At 47.2% G+C, this 23,757-nt stretch overlaps 1 protein-coding gene across 6 annotated transcripts in view; it reads left to right on the top strand.

The window, feature by feature from the left end:
• The window catches only part of SPEG (striated muscle enriched protein kinase), a 369,258-nt gene that overhangs the window by 130,482 nt on the left and 215,019 nt on the right, over window positions 1-23,757 (top strand). The window contains exons 1-2 of one of the 6 annotated variants that reach the window (XM_068246027.1): window positions 17,166-17,205; window positions 17,335-17,377. The exons of 4 other annotated variants lie outside the window; for them this stretch is intronic. In XM_068246027.1, the coding sequence (XP_068102128.1) occupies window positions 17,169-17,205; window positions 17,335-17,377 (80 nt within the window). In that variant the 5' untranslated portion in view covers window positions 17,166-17,168. Of the gene's footprint in view, window positions 1-17,165; window positions 17,206-17,334; window positions 17,378-23,757 lie in introns of those variants that run through there. One more of the 6 variants, XM_068246026.1, reaches the window with a different exon arrangement.

Here is a 23,757-nt window from a genome sequence, read left to right as displayed (position 1 = left end):
AACCTTCCTTTTACCAACACACCTAACACTAACCTTCCTCTACCATTACACGTAACACTAACCTTCCTACCACCGCTACACTTAACAGTAACCCTCCTTTTACCTCTACATCTAACGCTAACCTTCCTTCTACCACCACACATAACACTACCCCTCCTACTACCATTACAATTAAAGCTTACCCGAACTTGCCCCCTGTAGTGTGTCAGGTCCCTCCGCATCCTCTGATTTTTCTCCGTTGCGCCACTGTCAGCTCCAAAATAACTGCGACTGGAGCTCCAGTCATGCCTAATGCGCTTGCGTGGTCCCGTCTGCACACCTCCATGATTGCGCTCCTGTCCCAGAGAGCAGACAGCAATTGCGCGGTTCAAACCAAGAAAGTGATTGTTTATTTGTTTTTGACTGATCGCAATGATCGATTTGCAAAGGGAAATTGGATTATCAATGGGCACCTTTAGGCATGAAACAGCGTACTGCAGCCGAGACGCCTCTAGTCTTACAGGGATGAAAGAATGACAGCTAGGGGCAGATATGCGGCATATGCCCACTAACACCAGACTGTCGCCATGGCTACAAGGAAACATAATTCAACATGTCAGGAACTCACAGCTGGCTGCAGACTCCACTGGGAAGATCATTTTAAGAACACTGACTCGCAAAACAAACATAGTTAGTGAAGGTACAACATAAATGACCTGTTTTGATAAAAAGAAAAATGGTCATGTGACTTGAAGCTGCTGAACTGCAAGGACTAACAACAAGCTCAGCACTACAACTGATCCAGCTGCAGGGAGGGGGCGGGACACACGCATGCTTGGGGTGGGATTCAATCCTCTGTTGTTTTCACGCAGATTGGTTTAGTAGACGGTATAAGGCGTGCGAATGAAGCTTATTGCTTTACTAAGGGTTAGGCCTGCCAATTTCGCGCCTCAGCGATTTCACCGCCGCGCAGAGAATACATACGTTGCACTAAATATCAGAGCGGCACAGAGATTTTCTCACTTCACAGTGCGAAGCCACCGTTATAATACTTAACGATAATCGTGGGTTTTTTATTCAATAACATGGCCCAGAGCAGGAGCGATACCCCCATCTGTCAGCGCTGTGAGTCAGGCTGTAGTCTGGATGGCTCTAGCGCCACAGAGGGTGCGTGACATGCGGGCACCAAGTCACTCCATCTGTACCGCGAGGCGTTCTGTACGGCGCCCACACGGGTGCCAGCTCTCTGCCAGCTCTCATCATCTCTAGTAATGCCACTGGTAATCACATCTCCCCTAATGAGGAACTGTAACCCAGGATTGCACTTCATCCCAATCAGTAGCTGATACTCCATTTCCCATGAGAAATCTTTTCCTTTTCTCTAATACATCATCAGGGGGCTCTGTATGGCTGATATTGTGGTGAAACCCCTCCCACAGTGTGATGTCATGGCCATGGTCCTGACCGTTTGCTGTCGGTGAATCTCCTTGCATTGTGGGAAATAACCGCTGTTTCCAACTCCGTCTGCATCTCCCTCTGTGCATAGAGCTCTCAGTAACGAACATTCTGTGCAGATCACCTGGCAGAACTAAAGATGTCACCACCAGTGATACATTTCAGAATGCAAATCAGGGAGAGGAAATATTTGTCAATGGGGAAACACTGAAAAAATACTCTATGAGGGCTGGTGCACACCGAGCGGCTTTTTCAGCGTTTCTGCAGCCGCTTGCGACTGTGGATCCGCTTGGTCAATGTATCTCAATGGGGTGGTGCACACCAGAGCAGGAGGCGTTTTGCAGAAACAAATCCTCCCGAGGTGAGGCATTTTTTGGATTGCGGAGGCGTTTCTGCCTCAATGTAAAGTATAGGAAAAACGCAAACCGCTCTGAAAAACGCCTGTTCAGAGCGGTTTTGCCGGCGTTTTTGTTACAGAAGCTGTTCAGTAACAGCTTTACTGTAACAATATATGAAATGTACTATACTGAAATCCGCTGCAGCAATCCGCAAAACGCTAGCAAAACGCCATAGAAAAATAACAAAAAGCGTTTCAAAATCTGCTAGCATTTTGCGGATCTGCTAGCGGTTTTTGGTGTGCACCAGGCCTGAATGGACTCTTAGTTTCTTCACTATAGGACCACTATCGTGACATGAAAAATTATAAAAATTAAAATGCATGTGCTTCCATGTATATATAATGTACAGTAAAGTTGTCCCAGAGTAAAATCAGTTATAAATTACCTTTTTCCTATGTTGCTGTTGCTTACAATAGGCAATAATATAATCTGACAGGTTTTGGACTAGTCCATCTGCTCATGGGGATTTTCAGTATTTCCTTTATCACCCATTTCCATTGTCTTGCGAGACACAATGTCAGCACAGCTAAGACAGCTGGACGCATCCGAATCCTTATAGGCGTGCCATGCACAGCTAAAGGGATGGCCGTAAAATCCAACATCCCATTTGATAAAATTCTAAATTCCATTCTACCATATTGTTGAACATCCCTATTCTCCACAGTGTGTGGTTTTCTGTACAATTCAGTCGTAAAAATCGAATGATTGCATCTGAGGAAAATATTGTACAGTTAATGGGCAGGGCACAAGGTGGCCACTAACAATCTAATTTCTAGCAAAAAATCATCCGAGTGATCAGATAATTCTGAGCAGAAGAAAAATTGTTCACTACTCCATCAACGGACTAATCTTTGCTTCCAGTCTATCACAACCAATCAAGAAAATCCAAATTCTGGTTTGAGCAAAATCCAACCGAATGACTCGTTTGTTTGTAATCAATCAATTGTACCCATTGGATCGTTAGTGGCCACCTTTCAGTGTTGCCAACTCATCCCTTTAATTACTGACACATCTAAGTTATACAGGTTCTGGGGCTATTTACACATAATAAGTGTCTTAACAACTGCATCTACCTAGCCACAAAACCTGTATAATTCATATGTGTCAGTAATTAAAGGGATGAGTTGGGAACACTGCCACCTTTAGACTAATAAGCTGCTGCCAACCTGATCAATTAGGACTTGCTAACAGCAAGTTGTCCTGTGTCCCCCCCCCCCCCCCCCCCCCTCCAGCAGCTGGCATGTTCTGCTGAGATTCCCTGTCCTGGTAGGTGACACACACCAGAGCACTGCCACAGATTGCCGGCAGAACGTACAGAACGCAGCCAGGCATGCATGCTAAATACACACAGCCTGTGCCGAGAGCTGCATGTGGGAAGAAGCAGGTGGTGTTTCTTCATGGACTCACCAATACTGGGAGGAGATCAGTGAGATGTAAATATGAAGTGAATATACCAGTTCTGCTAAAGAACAGGGGCGTAACAATATTAGCAATAGATGCAGAGGTTGTGACCGCACCAGGGCCCTGCTGGACCAGGGGGACCCTCCATCAATCACAGAAGTAACTCTTTAATACTGCTATGCTGGTAATGATCACTTCTATATATGCTTTGAGTAGTGGGAACAACTGTTCTCCTTTGCTTACACCGCTCATACTGTGGATGTCCTTGCCAGGTATTGTTCGAAGACATCACAAGAAAACTTGTTTAGGTTGTACTAACTGTACAAGATTGTTTGCAAGCTTTTGAAACTCTAAGTTACTTTTTCAGGTATATGAATTCTTACGTTGTGGAATGCTTGGGGGGAAGGGGGGGGGGGGGGGGCAATGTACAACTAGCACTGGGGCTTAAGGATCCTTAGCTGAGCCACTGTTAAAGGACAACTATATATAGAGGCTGACATATTTATTTCCTTTTAATATATGCACATTGCCTGGCGTTCCTGCTGATGCTATTTTTCTTAGGCTGCTTTCACAGTGGGAGATTACAGGCGCACGTTAGAGCAGCCTGTAACGCACCCCCACAGCACAGCAATGAAAAATCAATAGGCTGTTTACAGTGTCCACGTTGCGTTACATTCATTCAATGAAAATGCAGCATGCTGTGCGTTATAAGCGGTTTTAGCCGCATTAGACTGTTTGCACATGCTCAGTATTGTGTTTTTTTTTTTTTTTTTTTTTTTTGAGCAGGAGAGGAGGAGGGGAGAGTCCTTGTTAGCCACATGGCTAATTAGTATTCACTGCACTGCAGTGTAGTGATGGGAAGTTCTGCTTGATTCATTGAATCGATTCATTGAAAAGAGCCGGACTTCCTATCTCTACTGTTCAGAATCGATTCATTGAAAAGAGCCGGACTTCCCATTACTAGGATCAGTCCTGCTGCTCTGCCTCTGAATCGATTCTGAACAGTAGAGATAGGAAGTCCGGCTCTTTTCAATGAATCGATTCATTGAAAAGAGCCGGACTTCCCATCACTACTGCAGTGTTTACTTCCGGGAGCGGCCGCTGATTGGCTGGCGGGGCCACGTGATGTGGAGTGTTCCGATCACCTGGTCCTCGCCAGGGCCGGAGCTACCATAGAAAAAAATAGGCAACTGCCCCAGGGCCCCAGAGCCTGTAGGGGCCCCCAAGTTGTCCCTCCCCATGTTAACTGTTGCTCCCCAGGGTCTCTCTGCAGAGTCTGTTAAGTTGGGAGGTGATTGGGGGAGGGTCAGCAGCCAGCTCAGGGGCCCAGGAGGGAAGTTTGGCTGCAACAAAGGGCCTCTAATGATGCTTTTTGGTCGGGGGGTGTCTGTTTGGGGGACCCGAGGTTAATTTTGCCCTAGGGCCCAACTGTTACTTGAACCGGCCCTGGTCCCCGCAGAGTATCTGACAAAAAAGGCGCACCAACAGCCGCACAACGCGGCTCACTCTGGCATCCACCTCCAACACCACCAGGCGTTGTGTTAGGGGTACGTTATGCGAACTTAACGTCCCCTAAAACGCAACGTCTTGGTGTGAAAGAGGCATAATACTTTTAGCCATAGACCCTGAACAAGCATGCAGCAGACCAGGTGTTTCTGACATTATTGTCAGATCTGACGGGATTAGCTGTATGCTTGTTTCTGGTGGGATTCAGACACTACTGCAGCCAAACAGATCAGCAGGGCTGCCAGGGAACTGGTATTGTTTAAAAGGAAAAAAAACTATTGCAGCCTCCATATAGGATTTATATATATAAAGCAGAATAATGAATCAGTGGCATAGCTAAGGAAACTTTGGGCCCCAGTGCAAGTTTTCCCCCTCAAGCATTCTATATGGCGCAACAAAACCTGCCAAAGACAACCCCAGTGCAAGAGGTGTAAGCAGAGGAGGGGAACAGTTCGATCCTTACCAGCATATCACCATTGACGAGCTAATAGTGTGGTTGAGGGAGTGCCCCTAGTGGTGCGGTCACAACCTCTGCCTCCCTTATTACTACGCCACTGTAATGAATAAAAGTGCTTTTTTTTTTTTTTTTATAACATTAATTTCTAAAATATTTAGTCAGCGTTTGTCCACTGTATACGTTTTCTTCACCCTGATTTATCACAGGCGGCAACATCTTTGGTTCTGTCAGGTGCATCTCTGCAGTTTGTTTACACTGAGGATCAGATCTGAAGAATAACTGTACTGACAGCACCATGGCAACCAAGTGTCCCTAGCAGGGCTGTCACCGTCTGTCCCTGGAAGGTTCCCCAGTTTTCAGGATGTCCATCTGTACAGCCCAGATACACAGACTGTGCCTTTCACTGTTTATTCATTACCCAATGACTGTTATTATTATTATGAATATATTTAGTCATGACACAGATAGGGCTCGATTCAGTAACCTGTGATAACTGCTATCACAGCAGTTATCACGCGAGCTGGCACTCGCAAAGGTTTGCGCCTGAACAGCGTTACTTTGCTGAAATGGATGGTAGACCTGATAGAACCTCTCTGTGGAGGAAGGATGTGATCCTGAAAACCTCTCCTCGATCGATCCATAAATGCCCTTTATCAGATGGTATAGGTGGCCATATACCAGGTTGATCGACCATGCGATTCGATTATTATAATCAAATCGGATTAAAATTGGTGCCGCCAAGTGCATGCCTAACCGACAATGCAACCAATTTCGGACCAAAATTGGTCGCATTAGTTGACCGCGCATGCTGCAAAATGTAGGGCCGAGTTGCTCGATCAGGTGCGCGGAGGTAACGGCATGTGATTTCGGGACAATCGACGAATGTGACAAAAACCCCGGCGCTGTCCCCCCTAATGTTAAATGTCCCCCCGGTGCAAGTGTTACATGACCTATCTGCTGCTTGTCCTCCACTGCTCCGGGCGCAGTCCACTCTCCATACACGTGCGCCCCACATGTCTGCCTAGTAAGGCCGTCGTGCCTGTGAGGTCAGACGTCACACATGCAGCCACGTTACTAGGCAACCACATGGCTGGCATATATAGAGAACAGAGAAAGCCCGAAACCAGTGGTGGACAAGTGGTGGACAAGTGGTGGACAGGTAATGTATATAGCACGGGGGGCATTTAACATTAGGGGATAGCACAGTAGGAGAACATTAAAATTAAAGGTTTTATCCACTTTTATTCTGCTGGCGCCTCTGTTTTCCTACTGCAAAATCGTGTCCACCCCTGGTGGAGGGGTGATCTACCCCTTTTTCTCATCTACAGAGAGCGACTTCTTATCCCTGAGTGAGGACAGGTCTAATCTCCTCACCTGCTTATACAGTGGTTGCCTGTGTGGTAACCCACGTTTGTGAGGATATTCTTCTCACTGATTTGCCTTACTTCGTTTATGTTTTAACATACTACACTATATTGGGCTCTCGGTTCTCTACATTTTATTAGGGGATAGCGTTGTTGCGGCGGATGCAGCGTCACAAAGCCGATTCCTGATCAGTTTCAGGCAGCATGAAATTGATTGGGAATCAGTCTGCAGTGTATAGGCAGCCAACAGATTTCTCTCCAATCAGATTCGATTAGAGAGAGATTTGTCCCTTGGTTCGAATCTGGCCATCATCGCTAGATGTATGGCTCCCTTAACCCCACTGGGTAATCCCACCAGAGCAGGATCAAAAACTAGGCAACCTAGGCAGCTGCCTGGGGCCTAGTGGGGCAGGCCAGCCACCTTCTTTGACCTCTCTCCACAAGGGGGCCCCAATCCTACTAACTTGCCGAGGGGCCCATTACATCTTCTGCTGGGAACACACAATACAATTTCCCATCCGATTGGTGGGAATCATGTCCGATCTGTTGCCAATCAAGAAAGAGATCGATTCTGCAAAGTTATCATCAGAAAATCGATCCCTTTATTGATCGGGAACAGTTTGGACATGTACACCCGCTATAGCTTCCTGTCCGATTACCCGTCAATAGTGACTGGATAGTGTAATGGTTAAGGGCTCTGCCTCTGACACAGGAGACCAGGGTTCGAATCTCGGCTCTGCCTGTTCAGTAAGCCAGCACCTATTCAGTAGGAGACCTTGGGCAAGACTCCCTAACACTGCTACTGCCTATAGAGCGCGTCCTAGTGGCTGCAGCTCTGGCGCTTTGAGTCCGCCAGGAGAAAAGCGCGATATAAATGTTCTGTGTTTGTTTGTTTGTCAATCGGACAGGAAATTGCATTGTGTGTTCCCAGCATAAATCCATCTCTTAATCCCGCCCTGGGTCATAACTGACCTTACGGAGAATTTGCTAAAAGCTTGGTGTTTTGTTTTGGCTTTTCTGGCGATTCTAAATATTTCTTCCCATCGGAAATCGCAGACGCATTGCAATCATGCTGTACACGAATCGCGGATAAAATGTGCCACGATCGCTCCAGTGGAAAACTGGGGAACTGTTATTGAATCGCATGACGATCGCGTTTCTCAGTGGAAAACAGCCCTTAAAGTTGGCCTTACACGCATCGATTCTATGATCAATTTCAAATAGATTCGATCACTTTGATTGAATCTGCCAGTAATGTATTGCTCTGACATAACTCATCAATTCACTTTGCATTGATTTGGGCAATTTATTGATCGAAAATCTTCATTGGGTACATGTTGGGTAATCTCCTTGCGAGGGGGCGGGGCTGAGGCGATGCAGAATTGGTGGACGATAGTGTCGCATTGCAGTGAGGTTTAAAGCGTTTGCCGTTTTATTGATACTGAAATGGAGTCTGTGTAGGAATAAATCATTATCTGAGTGAATGCCAGTTGTATCGGCAAAGCTTGGTGTGCAGAGGCGCCAGAGTAGAATAAAAACGTTTAAAAACCGTCTAAAAGAGGGGACTTACCTCCCTCAAAAATATAAAACTCAATTGAGTCACAACATATCAATACAATAGATGACAGAGGCGCTCTTCTGCATGTAGACCCATTGAGTTGAGTACTCAATACTGTTTGCCTGATGAAGCAGGACTGCGAAACGCGTTGCATTAAGTGGAGTTAAATAAAAAAAAATTGTATTGATATATTGTGACTCAATTGAGTTTTATATTTTTGAGGGAGGTAAGTCCACCTGAACATCACCCTCTTTTAGACGGTTTTCAAAGTTTTTATTCTACACTGGCGCTTCTGTACACCAAGCCTTGCTGAAATCTTGATTCCACCCTCGGTGGAGGGGTGCTACCCCGTTTCCTATCTACAGAGAGCAACATCTTAATAACCTGAGTGGGGTCAGGTTCTAATACTCCCCACCTGCACTTGAAGTGGTTGCCTATGGGTAACCCACGTTTGTGAGTATATCTAAGATTTTTTGCTTTAAACCACAACCAACTTAACAATACTACACCATATTGGGCTCTCGATTTCTCTTTGTTCTTCCAAGCCAGTTGTATCGGGATCAATTGGTTTAGTGTATCAGGCCATTATTGACCTATGTATTTCCAAGTGAAGGCCTTGTTCACACTATATACCACTTTCACCTTTGTTCCATGTGCATTTATGGGCGTGCTCCATGCATGTTTGTACATGTTTTTCATTGAAATGTAACTATTACTAATTACTGTATATACTCAAGTATAAGTCTAGAAATGTAGGTCTGATTCACTTCATAAAAGTATAAGGGCCATCTTATACACGAGTCACAGGTAACACTGAGCACACTTAATAATGTGTGTACTATTAGTGACATTCCCATTTGCAGCAATGTACCCAGTGGTAAGTTATATTTTGTGGAAAGGAAATTACAAGAATACACAGGTGTGAAAGTCCTCCTGGCCACAACAATTAACAAGGAAAGGGACAGGGAGAAATACTGGGCTGCATAAAGGAGTGAATAATTGCAGCACTTGGGGGCCTGGAGGAGGTATTGGCTGCACTTAAAGTGAACCAGAGACAAAGCACCCTCATGTATTTTACCATATATATTAGTGGGAACATTAGAGAAAACACCTACCCTGCTCTCTGTTTTATCCTTCACTGCTCAGCCTGCTTGTTACCAGCCCTGATAAAATCTCCGGCTGAGCATTCAGCCTGGCTTTGCTCAGGAATCATTATAGCTTAGTCATTATAGCAGAGCCAAAAGAGGGCAGGCTTGGGCTTGAAAAGACATCACAGAAGACTGACTCAGCTATAATGATTCCTGAGCAAAGTCAGACTGAATGCTCAGTGGGGGAATTTTTCAGGGCTGGTAACAAGCAGACTGAGCAGTGAAGGATGAAACAGAGAGCAGGGTAGGTGTTTTCTCTAATGTCCCCACTGATATATATGGTGAATTACATGAGGGTGCTTCGTCTCTGGTTCACTTTAAATGCATATAAAAAAAAAACCTAAACTAAACTGCTAAACTGACAGACAAACCTATCATTTGCGTTGGGCTGGATATTGCCGCGGTAATAGGAGGTGACCTAGATGAGTCCTGACTATGACTAGGCCTGCATGGCGGCCGCACGACTCTCCTTCCCGCAGACTACAATTCAGGGGCCGTAACGTTTTGTATTATGCGCAAATTGGTGAATTTGTTCTATTATTGGAAGTTGTGTTTTGTTCTCCTGTGAACAGCTGCTCTGCAGGCAACTCATGAAATATTCAGCCGTCAGATATGTCATAAGGCTTTAGTAGGCCAGCGAGGACGGCGCATTCATAGGGGACCGTGTGATTTCCTGCGCCGCCAACCGTACAGGAAGTCAGAGGACCATATAGGGCTTAACCCTAAACAAGCTTAAAGTGTACCTGTGCCGAAGCTCAGGCCAAAAAGGAAATACTTACCTATGAAGAGGGAGGCCTCTGGATCCTATAGAGGCTTTTGGGCCCTCCTCACTCCTGTCGCCCCATTCCATTCCAAGCACAGGCCCGGCCATGCTGCACTCACGCTAGCACAGCCACATCTGCGCAGTAGCGCAGCCCCAATCAGATTTTCAACAATCCCTTGTTGGAAATCTTTGGTGGGTCTGCGCCAGTGGCGTATTTAGAGGGGTACAGACATGGCTCGTGCCATGGACGCCACAGCGCCACGCCTGCTCCTGCACCACCATACTGGGGGATGCCACTCACTACCTCTACTGGGGAAGCTATTTATACCAGGGGACATCCTTCACTACCTATACTGGGGGAACTACTTGTCTAGCTTGATGCAATTGGCTGCTTAAAGGACAACTGAAGGGAGGCTGCCATGTTTTTTTTTCCTTCTGTGCAATACCATTTGCCTGGCAGCCCTGCTGATGTATGTGGATGCAGTAGTGTCTGAATAACACCAGAAACCAGCATGCAGCTAATCTTGTCAGTTCTGACATTGAGGCTGGTTTCACACCAGGACGTTGCGTTTAGGGGACGTTAAGGTCGCATAACGTGCCCCCAACGCAACGCCTGGTGGTGTTGGAGCAGGACGCTACCAAGAGCCGCGTTACAAGCAGCTCTTGGTGCGCCTGCTCTGTCGGAGGCACTGCGGAGACCACGTGAGCGGTGCTCTTCGCATCACGTGGTCCCGCCAGCCAATCAGCGGCCGCTCCAAGAAAAAAACACTGCAAGTGCAGTGAATATTAAGTAGCCATGTGCCTGGCTACGTAGCGGCCTCTCCCCGCCTCCTCTCCGCCCCCAAAATAAAAAAAATTACCCGTACTGAGCATGTGCAAACAGTCTAACGCGGCTTTGCCGCGTGTAAAGTACTGCATGCAGTACGTTATCAGGACGTGCTGCGTTACAATGTAACGCAACGTCTGCACTGTGAACAGCCCATTGATTTTTCATTACTGTGCGGTGGGCTGCGTTACAGGCTGCATTAACGTGCGCCTGTAACGTCCCACTGTGAAACCAGCCTAAAGTCGGAAACATCTGATCTGCTGCATGCTTGTTCAGGGCCTATGGCTAAAGGTATTAGAGACAGAGGATCAGCAGGACAGCCCGGCAACTAGTATTGCACAAAAGGAAAAAAAACATGGCAGCCTCCCTACAGTTGTCCTTTAATTATTTTATCTGGAGGCTGAGCTCCCCACTGTGTCCCAGCGCAGCCATACTGCACCTGCTGGAGTATACCACGCCTGTGGAGTAAGCTGGAGTTGCTCATGGACAGCGCAGTCATGTTCGTACACGTGCAGGTGCCGCATGGGTGCATTGCACAGTGGGAAGCGTGGACATGAATCTTCAGGCTGGGGATACACTAGGCACAAACACTAGCATTTTTGCTGTTAATGAAAGTCTATGGGCTGCATGTAAAAACGCATTGTGATGTAAATCCGGGCCTGGTTATCACCATAGGGAACGCATCCCCCTGCCCGAGATTATTGCGACTGCACAGATGTACGGCCCACTTACCGCAATGGATCTCACAGATAAGCTGCAGAGTGACAAGCATGAACGTCGTCAGCCATTCACTGTCAGTTTTCCAAGGAGCAGAGAACAGCCGAAAAAAGTCAGTTCTCAGCTCAAGTGGGGAACACAGCCTCATTTTCAAAAACACATATATTGAATCTCAGTGGAGACGCAGAGTTCATTTTTTACATGCATTTTGGAGTTTTTTGTTTTTTTTTTATGTTGCTGTATTTTACTCCATTGATTGATTAGGTAAATTAATAAAAAATGCAAATGCGAAACACAATAAAAAAAAGGCATTAAAAAATTCAAAACACGCAGTGCAGAAAACGCATGGTCTTCTGCACTGTCTGGTGTGTTTCCAGCCTGAGGCCTGGAACCCACTTTAAATCGCAAAGCGCTATTGCAATCACTCGCGTTTTTAAAGTAGCGATTTCATGAGCGTTTTCCATCCATTTTGGTAATGATTTTAAAAAGTGTAAGCTTTTTGGCAACGATTGTATAGCGCTCTGCAATTAGCGATTTTAATTCTGATTGGTCCTTTCAAATTATTATAGTTTTTTTTTTACAGTTTGCAGTCATTTAGAATCACATACAAATCGCTAAGTGAAGCAATTCATGAGCGATTTGCCTGCGCTTTTATACTTTACATTGAAGCGCAAGCGCTCCCAAAATGCTGCATGTTCTGCGATTGCAATTTAGCTAATCACAATCGCTACTGTGGAATTTGTTAAATTTATTTACACTGGCAGAGCGTTTAGGGAAATCGCTAGCGTTTTAAAGCGCTCCCTAAATGCTCAAAAAAAGGGCTCTAGAGGGTTCCAGGCCTGAGGGACACTGAAGCCTCTTCGTAGGTAAGCATCTCTTTTTTTCCATTAGGCTGGCGTCGGGTTAGCTGTAATTTTGCGGACAGGAAGGGGCTCAGCATCAGGGAATAACGTGCAGCCATAATAAGACTGCTGATAGATGGCGGAAGATAGGCAGCAGGTGATGGGAAATTGCTTCCTAATGCTTAATTGGAGGCTGATGTCACAGCCAGCCAGGTAATCATTTGATTTGTTTGCTGTGATGAGGCCAGGCAGCGGCCAGCTTGGCTCAGACAGGTCACAGCAGAGTGCTTACATCACGGCTCATCCATCCTGCCCAGACTCTGCATAATGTCATCCTGCTGTACAGAGCATGCATCATATCTAGCATTATAGAGCAAAACGCTGGGCACAGTGAGGCAGCCTGAAACGCCGCAGATTACAGCTACAGCATGTCTAAAACGGGCAGCAAAAACCCACTATTAGGCCTAGTGCTCACCAAAAACCGCTAGCAGATCCGCAAAAAGCTAGCGGTTTTTGAAGCGTTTTTTCTTATTATTATGAACCGTTTTGCTAGCGTTTTTTACTTAAAGTGAAGCATTTTTGGTAGCGTGTTTTTGTAGCAGATTACAGATATTGTTACAGTAAAGCTGTTACTGAACAGCTGCTGTAACAAAAACGCCTGGAAAACCACTCTGATCAGGCGTTTTATCAAGCGTTTTGCGTTTTTCCTATACTTAACATTGGAGGCAGAAACGCCTCCGAAATCCAAAAAGTGCTGCAGCTCGGGAGTATGCGTTTCTGCAAAACGCCTCCCGCTCTGGTGTGCACCAGCCCATTGAAATACATTACCCAAGCGTTTCCACATCCGCAAGAGGTTCTAAAAACGCCACCAAAACCAAGGTGTGCACTAGGCCTTACTAAGAACAAAGGTGTCCATAGAGGCAGGACAAGGTCCTCCAGCACCCAAGGCTGAAACACTAAAGTGCGCCCCTCCATCCCTCCCACCCCATCCGTCACACACTGATTGCTATTAGACTAAGAGGCCCCCCAGGGCGGAGCAGTGCTTTTCTGCGCTGCTAGATTTGGGCGCAGCCGGCGCCTCCATAGACTACAATAGGAATCATTCCTATTGAAGCACTCAGTGAATAACGTCGGCTCCGTCAGAAGACGGAGCCGAAGTTGCTTAAAAACATAATAATTCAGCCTCCAGCAATCGCTGGAAGCCGAATTATTTCATTCCCCCACTATCCATGTCGGCCTGGAGGGGGAATAGTAATTAAATCGGCCCTAACTTGTGCAGAAGCAGGATCAGCTATATACCGCTGTATCTTGCGCCCAAGTCTACCAGCGCCGATTTCAAATGTACTCCCCCAGGGCCCCCAATACCTTAATCTTTAGATATCTGGCTTGCAGTCACTGCCATGTATCCCCTTTTCTTATTTCTCTCTGCTTCAAACACAATAGAGGAATGATAGCTGAGTGAGCTGTGCGCCCCTCCTACACTGTGCCCCGAGGCTGGAGCCTCTCTCGCCTCTGCCTCGGTCCGGCCCTGCTTGTCCATATACATTGCAGGGACATAACGTGCCCATACATGAGAGGAAGTATGGGTAAATCGACCAAGAGGCAGATCTCTCTCTGATCGAATCTGATCAGAGAGAGATCTGTCAGCCGCCCATACACCACAGGCTGATTCCAGATCAATTTCAAGCCCCAGAATTGGCCTTGTGATGCCGAACCCGCCGCCTCAGCGGCTTGACGCTATCCCCCCTGATGTTCAATGTGCCCCCCCTCCCCCGGTGCCCTATACATTACCTCTTTGAGTGCGTCTCCGGGGTCCATCCTTACATACGCCCCACGTGGATCCCGGAGTAACATGGACATGTCGACAGAGCCAGCGACGGACATAGCCCCTGAACAAGCATGCAGATCAGATGTTTCTGACTGAAGTCTGACCAGATTAGCCGCATGCTTGTTTCAGGTGTGTGAGTCAGACATTACTGCAGCCAGAAGATCAGCAGGGCTGCCAGGCAACTGGTATTGTTTAAAAGGAAAGAAATATGGCAGCTTCCATATCCCTCTCAGTTCAGGTGTACTTTAATGGGCACGTTCAGTGTTATGTGCTGGTGTGCCTCTCTACTCTATTGTGGTTGTTCTAGCTTCTTCCCTGATTTAGGGCTGGTGCACACCGAGCGGCTTTTTCAGCGTTTCTGCAGATGCTTGCGGCTGCGGATCTGCTTGGTCAATGTATCTCAATGGGGTGGTGCCACCAGAGCGGGAGGCGTTTTGCAGAAACGAATCCTCCCGGGGTGAGGCATTTTTTGGATTGTGGATGCGTTTCTGCCTCAATGTTAAGTATAGGAAAAACGCAAACCGCTCTGAAAAACGCCTGTTAAGAGCGGTTTTGCCGGCGTTTTTGTTACAGAAGCTGTTCAGTAACAGCTTTACTGTAACAATATATGAAATGTACTATACTGAAATCCGCTGCAGCAATCCGCAAAACGCTATAGAAAAATAAGAAAAAGCGTTTCAAAATCTGCTAGCATTTTGCGGATCTGATAGCGGTTTTTGGTGTGCTCCAGGCCTTACTTCCTGAAATGTATCACAGGTGTCAACCTCTTTCGTACTGGCAGGTGATCTCTGCGGAATGTTTGTTTACTGAGAGTTCTAAAGCCAGTATAAAAAAATTGCTTGTCTTCCAGAATGCTTCAGGGGGTGGGATCATTCCACACGATGAACAGCCTAGGCTAAGTCTCAATGGGAGGGCAGGAAAATGACCATGAGGCCCCCTATACACTGCATGCGATTCCGATTTTTTATCTTTTTTTACATGCAACGATTTTTTATCGTTACTGCATGCTGCGTTTTTTCTGCGTTTTTCTGTTGATAGCAGAATTGCACGTTGGAACATGTGTTGGCAGCACTAGATCTGGTATTGTCTCCTTCTGGAAGCTCAGCTCTCCAAGGACAGAATGGGGGGGAGGAGGAATTGATCTATCGGCATTACGTCTTCACACACGAGATCTAGCGCTTGATCAGACGAGGAGCGCGCAGCCAACAAATGTTATCACTGATTTATTAATGAGGAGGACATCTTGCTGAGGCCGCGGTCGCTCACCAGTCCTGCTGCTCCTCACCTTATCGATCTGGACAAGCTGATACAATCACCGTATCTTCCATAGAGGGTCCACAGCCTATAAACCTGTCCTGTAACGTGAAGAATACGACTCTCAGGATAAAGGGCTGGAACTCACTAGGAATCCCTGCATCACTTTTCAATCACGCCAGCGCTGTGTGCAGGCCGATTGGGATTTGAGGCTTCGCTCCAATTTGAAGCGCCATAGAGTAAACTTTATAGAGCTTCTGAGTAGCGTTTTTATTTTTTTAAATAAACTTGAATAAACTTTATTTAGGTGTCCTCATGTCTGGCTTCTGTCCATTGCCCCGCCCCTTAATGGAAGAGGTCATAGGTGGCTCTCTAGGAGCAATAAGAAAAGCGCCTGTGACCTCTTCTGTTAGGGGGCGGGGCTACGGGCAGAAGCTTGAAATAGGGATACTCAGTAAGTATAATTACCTTTATTTAAAATTGCATACAAACGTACCCCCCCCCCCCCCCCCCCCCCCCCCCCCCCTTTAATTTGTGGATCATTGTATTCTGGAAGAAATGTACTTATTATTTGTATGTGTTTTAAATTTTAAGTTTTCACAACAGTTCCTCTTTAAGTATTCCATTAAGTGCATTTTGCCATCATGGTAAAACAGATGCAGTTCCTCCAAATATGAATCCTGCCTGACTGTCGCCAATTGGAATCACACGCGGTGTGCAAAAAAAGCAACAAAAGCAAGTTGGAAAGCAGATGAAAAAGCACATGCATTTTTTACATGCTAATTTGCATCGCAGTAAAACGCTTTCAAATCCCAAAGTGTGGCTCCTGTCTATCTCATTTCCAGTGAAATCGTCATTATTATTTAGTATTTATATAGTGCTGACATCTTCCACAGCGCTGTACAGCGTATATTGTCTTGTCACATGACTGTCCCTCAGAGGGGCTCACAATCTAATCCCTACCATAGTCCTATGTCTATGTATGTATCGTGTAGTCTATGTATCGTAGTCTAGGGCCAATTTAGGGGGGAGCCAATTAACTTACCTGTATGTTTTTGGAAAGTGGGAGGAAACCAGAGTGCTTGGATGAAACCCATGCAGACACGGGGAGAACATACAAACTCCATGCAGATAGTATCCTGGCTGGGATTCAAACCAGGGATCCAGCGCCGCAAGGCGAGAGTGCTGGCCACTACGCCACCGTGCTGCCCTTAGGAATGCATTACATGCGTTTTCAGGAACTCTCTGCAAATCCCAAAGTGTGATCCCTGCCCCTCACATTGCCAGTGAAAGTCACGTAACTTATTGTTGATAAATGGGCCCATATCATACAGAGCTTAATTTTCAATCTGTGGCCCTGGATTTCAAATCGTATCTATTTCGACGTTATTATAATCCGTGAAATTCGCTGTCACGCTGCAGTCGCTACAGAGCGTCATTCCATTACCGCCGTATCTGCTAGGCCTCGGCACTGGAGACTCGTAACTAACACACAAGTAATAGGCAGAGCGAATGACCCCCACCGCTGCAACGAGGAGGGGGGGGGGGGATTACTTCTTGTTATTCTGCATTATTGTATAGCGCTCTGAAGACCTTTAGTGATAGTGACAGGGTCAGCGGCCGTCGCCATGACGACAGAAGAAGAAATTCCTACTGGAGTCGTTATTAATTGATGCAATGTAAATCTCCAGCCAACCTGCACTTATACAGTAGGTGGGGGGTGGGTTGGCGGGGGAGGGGGGGGTAGGGGGAAGGGAGGCGGCGCGGCCGGGGTCAATGAAGGATTGCCCAGTTGCGTTGAGTTCACCCTCTTCTGCTTTTTTCTCTCTTCTCTGTAGAAATCAGGACACACCCGGAGGGTCTTCGGACGCTTTACTCATGGTGCGTTGCTTTCCCATCATCCTCACGTCTCCCCCTTCACCCCAGAATCCCGTCCCCCGACATCACTATTCCATTTTGTACGTCAGATCATTGGAAATTTTAGTTTTTAAACTTACAAAAATCAAAAAAAAAACCCTGCTTTTTGGAATGATGGGATGAGGAAAAAAAAAACATGTATAACATTCACAAAATGAACATAATGTAATAACGTTCTCAGATGTAAAGTGCCAGCAGTGTACAGTATGGAGCAGCAGGTGTACAGTATGGAGCAGCAGTGTACAGTATGGAGCAGCAGTGTACAGTATGGAGCAGCAGGTGTACAGTAGTAAGCAGCAGTGTACAGCATGGAGCAGCAGGTGTACAGTAGGGAGCAGCAGTGTACAGCATGGAGCAGCAGGTGTACAGTAGGGAGCAGCAGTGTACAGCATGGAGCAGCAGGTGTACAGTAGGGAGCAGCAATGTACAGCATGGAGCAGCAGGTGTATAGTATGGAGCAGCAGTGTACAGCATGGAGCAGCAGGTGTACAGTAGGGAGCAGCAGTGTACAGCATAGAGCAGCAGGTGCACAGTATGGAGCAGCAGGTGTACAGTATGGAGCAGCAGGTGTACAGTATGGAGCAGCAGGTGTACAGTATGGAGCAGCAGTGTACAGCATGGAGCAGCAGTGTACAGTATGGAGCAGCAGGTGTACAGTAGTAAGCAGCAGTGTACAGCATGGAGCAGCAGGTGTACAGTAGGGAGCAGCAGTGTACAGCATGGAGCAGCAGGTGTACAGTAGGGAGCAGCAGTGTACAGCATGGAGCAGCAGGTGTACAGTAGGGAGCAGCAATGTACAGCATGGAGCAGCAGGTGTATAGTATGGAGCAGCAGTGTACAGCATGGAGCAGCAGGTGTACAGTAGGGAGCAGCAGTGTACAATATGGAGCAGCAGTGTACAGTATGGAGCAGCAGGTGTACAGCATGGAGCAGCAGGTGTACAGTAGGGAGCAGCAGTGTACAGCATGGAGCAGCAGGTGTACAGTAGGGAGCAGCAGTGTACAGCATGGAGCAGCAGGTGTACAGTAGGGAGCAGCAGTGTACAGCATGGAGCAGCAGGTGTATAGTATGGAGCAGCAGTGTACAGCATAGAGCAGCAGGTGTACAGTAGGGAGCAGCAGTGTACAGTATGGAGCAGCAGTGTACAGTATGGAGCAGCAGGTGTACAGCATGGAGCAGCAGGTGTACAGTAGGGAGCAGCAGGTGTACAGTATGGGGCAGCAGGTGTACAGTATGGAGCAGCAGGTGTACAGCATGGAGCAGCAGGTGTACAGTATGGGGCAGCAGGTGTACAGTATGGAGCAGCAGGTGTACAGCATGGAGCAGCAGGTGTACAGTATGGAGCAGCAGGTGTACAGCATGGAGCAGCAGGTGTACAGTATGGAGCAGCAGGTGTACAGTATGGAGCAGCAGGTGTACAGTATGGGGCAGCAGGTGTACAGTATGGAGCAGCAGGTGTACAGTATGGAGCAGCAGGTGTACAGTATGGAGCAGCAGTGTACAGTATGGAGCAGCAGGTGTACAGTATGGAGCAGTAGGTGTACAGTATGGAGCAGCAGGTGTACAGTGTGGAGCAGTACAGTATGAAGCAGCAGGTGTACAGTATGGAGCAGCAGGTATACAGTATGGAGCAGTAGGTGTACAGTATGGAGCAGCAGGTGTACAGTATGGAGCAGCAGGTTTACAGTATGGAGCAGCAGGTGTACAGTATGTAGCAGTAGGTGTACAGTATGGAGCAGCAGGTGTACAGTATGGAGCAGTAGGTGTACAGTATGGAGCAGCAGGTGTACAGCATGGAGCAGCAGGTGTACAGTATGGAGCAGTACAGTATGAAGCAGCAGATGTACAGTATGGAGCAGTACAGTATGAAGCAGCAGGTGTACAGTATGGAGCAGCAGGTGTACAGTATGGAGCAGTACAGTATGAAGCAGCAGGTGTACAGTATGGAGCAGCAGGTGTACAGTATGGAGCAGCAGGTGTACAGTATGGGGCAGCAGGTGTACAGTATGGAGCAGCAGGTGTACAGCATGGAGCAGCAGGTGTACAGCATGGGGCAGCAGGTGTACAGTATGGAGCAGCAGGTGTACAGTATGGAGCAGTAGGTGTACAGCATGGAGCAGCAGGTGTACAGTATGGAGCAGCAGGTGTACAGTATGGAGCAGCAGGTGTACAGTAGGGAGCAGCAGTGTACAGTAGGGAGCAGCAGTGTACAGTATGGAGCAGCAGTGTACAGTATGGAGCAGCAGGTGTACAGTATGGGGCAGCAGGTGTACAGTATGGAGCAGCAGGTGTACAGTATGGAGCAGCAGGTGTACAGCATGGAGCAGCAGGTGTACAGTATGGGGCAGCAGGTGTACAGTATGGAGCAGCAGGTGTACAGCATGGAGCAGCAGGTGTACAGTATGGGGCAGCAGGTGTACAGTATGAAGCAGCAGTGTACAGCATGGAGCAGCAGTGTACAGCATGGAGCAGCAGGTGTACAGTATGGAGCAGTAGGTGTACAGCATGGAGCAGCATTGTACAGCATGGAGCAGCAGTGTACAGTATGGAGCAGCAGGTGTACAGTATGGGGCAGCAGGTGTACAGTATGGAGCAGCAGGTGTACAGTATGGAGCAGCAGGTGTACAGCATGGAGCAGCAGGTGTACAGTATGGGGCAGCAGGTGTACAGTATGGAGCAGCAGGTGTACAGCATGGAGCAGCAGGTGTACAGTATGGAGCAGCAGGTGTACAGTATGGAGCAGCAGGTGTACAGTATGGGGCAGCAGGTGTACAGTATGGAGCAGCAGGTGTACAGTATGGGGCAGCAGGTGTACAGTATGGAGCAGCAGGTGTACAGTATGGAGCAGTAGGTGTACAGTATGGAGCAGCAGGTGTACAGTATGGAGCAGCAGGTGTACAGTATGGAGCAGCAGGTGTACAGTATGGAGCAGTAGGTGTACAGTATGGAGCAGCAGGTGTACAGTGTGGAGCAGTACAGTATGAAGCAGCAGGTGTACAGTATGGAGCAGCAGGTGTACAGTATGGAGCAGTAGGTGTACAGTATGGAGCAGCAGGTGTACAGTATGGAGCAGCAGGTTTACAGTATGGAGCAGCAGGTGTACAGTATGGAGCAGCAGGTGTACAGTATGGAGCAGTAGGTGTACAGTATGGAGCAGCAGGTGTACAGTATGGAGCAGCAGGTGTACAGCATGGAGCAGCAGGTGTACAGTATGGAGCAGTACAGTATGAAGCAGCAGATGTACAGTATGGAGCAGTACAGTATGAAGCAGCAGGTGTACAGTATGGAGCAGCAGGTGTACAGTATGGAGCAGCAGGTGTACAGTATGGAGCAGTACAGTATGAAGCAGCAGGTGTACAGTATGGAGCAGCAGGTGTACAGTATGGGGCAGCAGGTGTACAGCATGGAGCAGCAGGTGTACAGCATGGAGCAGCAGGTGTACAGTATGGGGCAGCAGGTGTACAGTATGGAGCAGCAGGTGTACAGTATGGAGCAGTAGGTGTACAGCATGGAGCAGCAGGTGTACAGTATGGAGCAGTAGGTGTACAGTATGGAGCAGTAGGTGTACAGTATGGAGCAGCAGGTGTACAGTATGGAGCAGCAGGTGTACAGTATGGAGCAGCAGGTGGAGCAGCAGGTGTACAGTATGGAGCAGCAGTGTACAGTATGGAACAGCAGTGTACAGTATGGAGCAGCAGGTGTACAGTATGGAGCAGTAGGTGTACAGTATGGAGCAGCAGGTGTACAGTGTGGAGCAGTACAGTATGAAGCAGCAGGTGTACAGTATGGAGCAGCAGGTGTACAGTATGGAGCAGCAGGTGTACAGTATGGAGCAGCAGGTGTACAGTATGGAGCAGCAGGTGTACAGTATGGAGCAGTAGGTGTACAGTATGGAGCAGCAGGTGTACAGTATGGAGCAGTAGGTGTACAGTATGGAGCAGCAGGTGTACAGTATGGAGCAGCAGGTGTACAGCATGGAGCAGCAGGTGTACAGTATGGAGCAGTACAGTATGAAGCAGCAGATGTACAGTATGGAGCAGTACAGTATGAAGCAGCAGGTGTACAGTATGGAGCAGCAGGTGTACAGTATGGAGCAGCAGGTGTACAGTATGGAGCAGTACAGTATGAAGCAGCAGGTGTGCAGTATGGAGCAGCAGGTGTACAGTATGGAGCAGCAGGTGTACAGTATGGGGCAGCAGGTGTACAGCATGGAGCAGCAGGTGTACAGCATGGAGCAGCAGGTGTACAGTATGGGGCAGCAGGTGTACAGTATGGAGCAGCAGGTGTACAGTATGGAGCAGTAGGTGTACAGCATGGAGCAGCAGGTGTACAGTATGGGCAGGGTCGTTCTAGACTTTTTGCTGCCCAAGGTAAATCTGTGAGGATGTACGATTACCTTGAATGAACAACAACACAACAATATATTAACCATCTTCTATCCCCTCCTCCTTTAACCTAGCATTAATCCCTACCAACATAATGTTCTACCCTAGTATGTACAGTATTAGCTGTTACTTTGTGTCTATACTGATAGTAAACTAGCTGTAGCATGTGCAAATCTCTGCTACCTCCAGTATGTACAGTATAAGCTGTTACTGTGTCTTTACTGATAGTAAACTACCTGCAGTGTATGTATATCTCTGCTATCCCCAGTATACGCTGTTACTCTGTGTCTATACTGATAGTAAACTACCTGCAGTGTATGTATATCTCTGCTATCCCCAGTATATACAGTATACGCTGTTGCTCTGTGTCTATACGTATAGTAAACTATCTGCAGCGTGTGCAGATCTCTGCTACCTCCAGTATGTACAGTATAAGCTGTTACTCTGTGTCTGTACGGATAGTAAACTAGCTGCAGCGTGTGCTGATCTCTGCTACCTTTAGTATGTACAGTATAAGCTGTTAACCAGTGTCCATTCTGATAGTAAACTAGCTGCAGTGTGTGGATCTCTGCTACCCCCAGTATGTACAGTATAAGCTGTCACTTTGTGTCTATACTGTAGGAAACTAGCTGCAGGGTGTGCCAATCTCTGCTACCAATTACATTTCATTGTGTACTGTGCCTGTATTGATAGTAAAGTGCTGCTTCATCTGATAAGCCCTACTTTAAAATGTGCTTCTGATATATTCTTGGTGTGTCTTCCCTTTTGCTTGTTTTAAGTTATCTCTACACTCCTTACCATGCCTTTGCAGATCTTATCAGCACTTCAGCATACACTGGGCACACAGCAAAATACCTAGTGGCAATGAGCCATTTTTTTACTGTAAACAGTGGCAGTGACATGCCCGTATCTTAAAACAGAGGTAAAATTAGTTGAGCAAGTATACTACATCATTAATCAGAGAGCTTTATTTTAACATGTTATCCACACTCAAAAGATTACTAACACTTTAAATAATAAACAGGGTTCTAGCATGATCACACTGACTCACCACAACGCACAATATTTTACGTCAATCGCTGCGTGCGTTAATTATGTCACAGCAGACGTAAATGACCCTAAGGCATTCCGCTCTCGTCTGTTTCTTCTCACCCTAGAAAAATGACTAAGCCTCTCCTCTTATCACATTATCGGATCTCGCTTCCTGCGATTTGTATTAATCTACCGTAAATAATATAATAACTCTTCAATCGATTTCTCTGCAAGAGGACCACTCGGGATTACTCAATAGAGAATTTACCTCCCGAGCAGAGAGCGCAAAAAGACAGAAACACATTATCGAAAACATGTCAATAGATTGTAGGAAGGAACAACAAACACGGCTAATATGTTTGTGAATGTTATAACGTGAGCTTCTATTTAAAGGGAAAGGAACGACTCTAAAATCTCAATCACAGCTTTGGTTACGTTCAGAGTGGGGTGTTACAGTGCGGCATAATGACCGTATTGTAACGCAACTATCCGCACTGCCATGGAAAACCAATGCACTGTTTACAGTGCCGCCTGTGCGGTCTAACGGCGTATAGCATCCCAATAGTGACGCAGTGACAGTGAAGCATAATTTTCATTGACTGTATGTGTACCTGTATGCAACACGCGTGTGTAAAACGCACAGCGCGACTTTTCTGTTTTGTTGCGTTCCTGCTTTTACAAGAAGCGCAATGCAACGCACACTGTGAACATGGCCTTACAGACTGCCAAGGCTGGCTGTGCTCGATCAGGCGCAGTATGGGCGCGTTCGTGAAGAGGAGCGCGGTCGCGAGCGTGGAATCCGACAGGAGCTTGACAGATTCCTTTGAGGGTCCGCATGGACTGAAGGACGGCGTGGGAAACCCCTGGTGCATTCAGAGACTTCCTTCTCCCTGGGTAAGTATTTAAAGGGAACCGGAACTGAGTAAA

Source organism: Hyperolius riggenbachi, chromosome 7 (assembly GCF_040937935.1).
Source record: "Hyperolius riggenbachi isolate aHypRig1 chromosome 7, aHypRig1.pri, whole genome shotgun sequence".
NCBI lineage: Eukaryota > Metazoa > Chordata > Amphibia > Anura > Hyperoliidae > Hyperolius > Hyperolius riggenbachi.
This window is presented reverse-complemented; position numbering and strand designations above follow the sequence as displayed.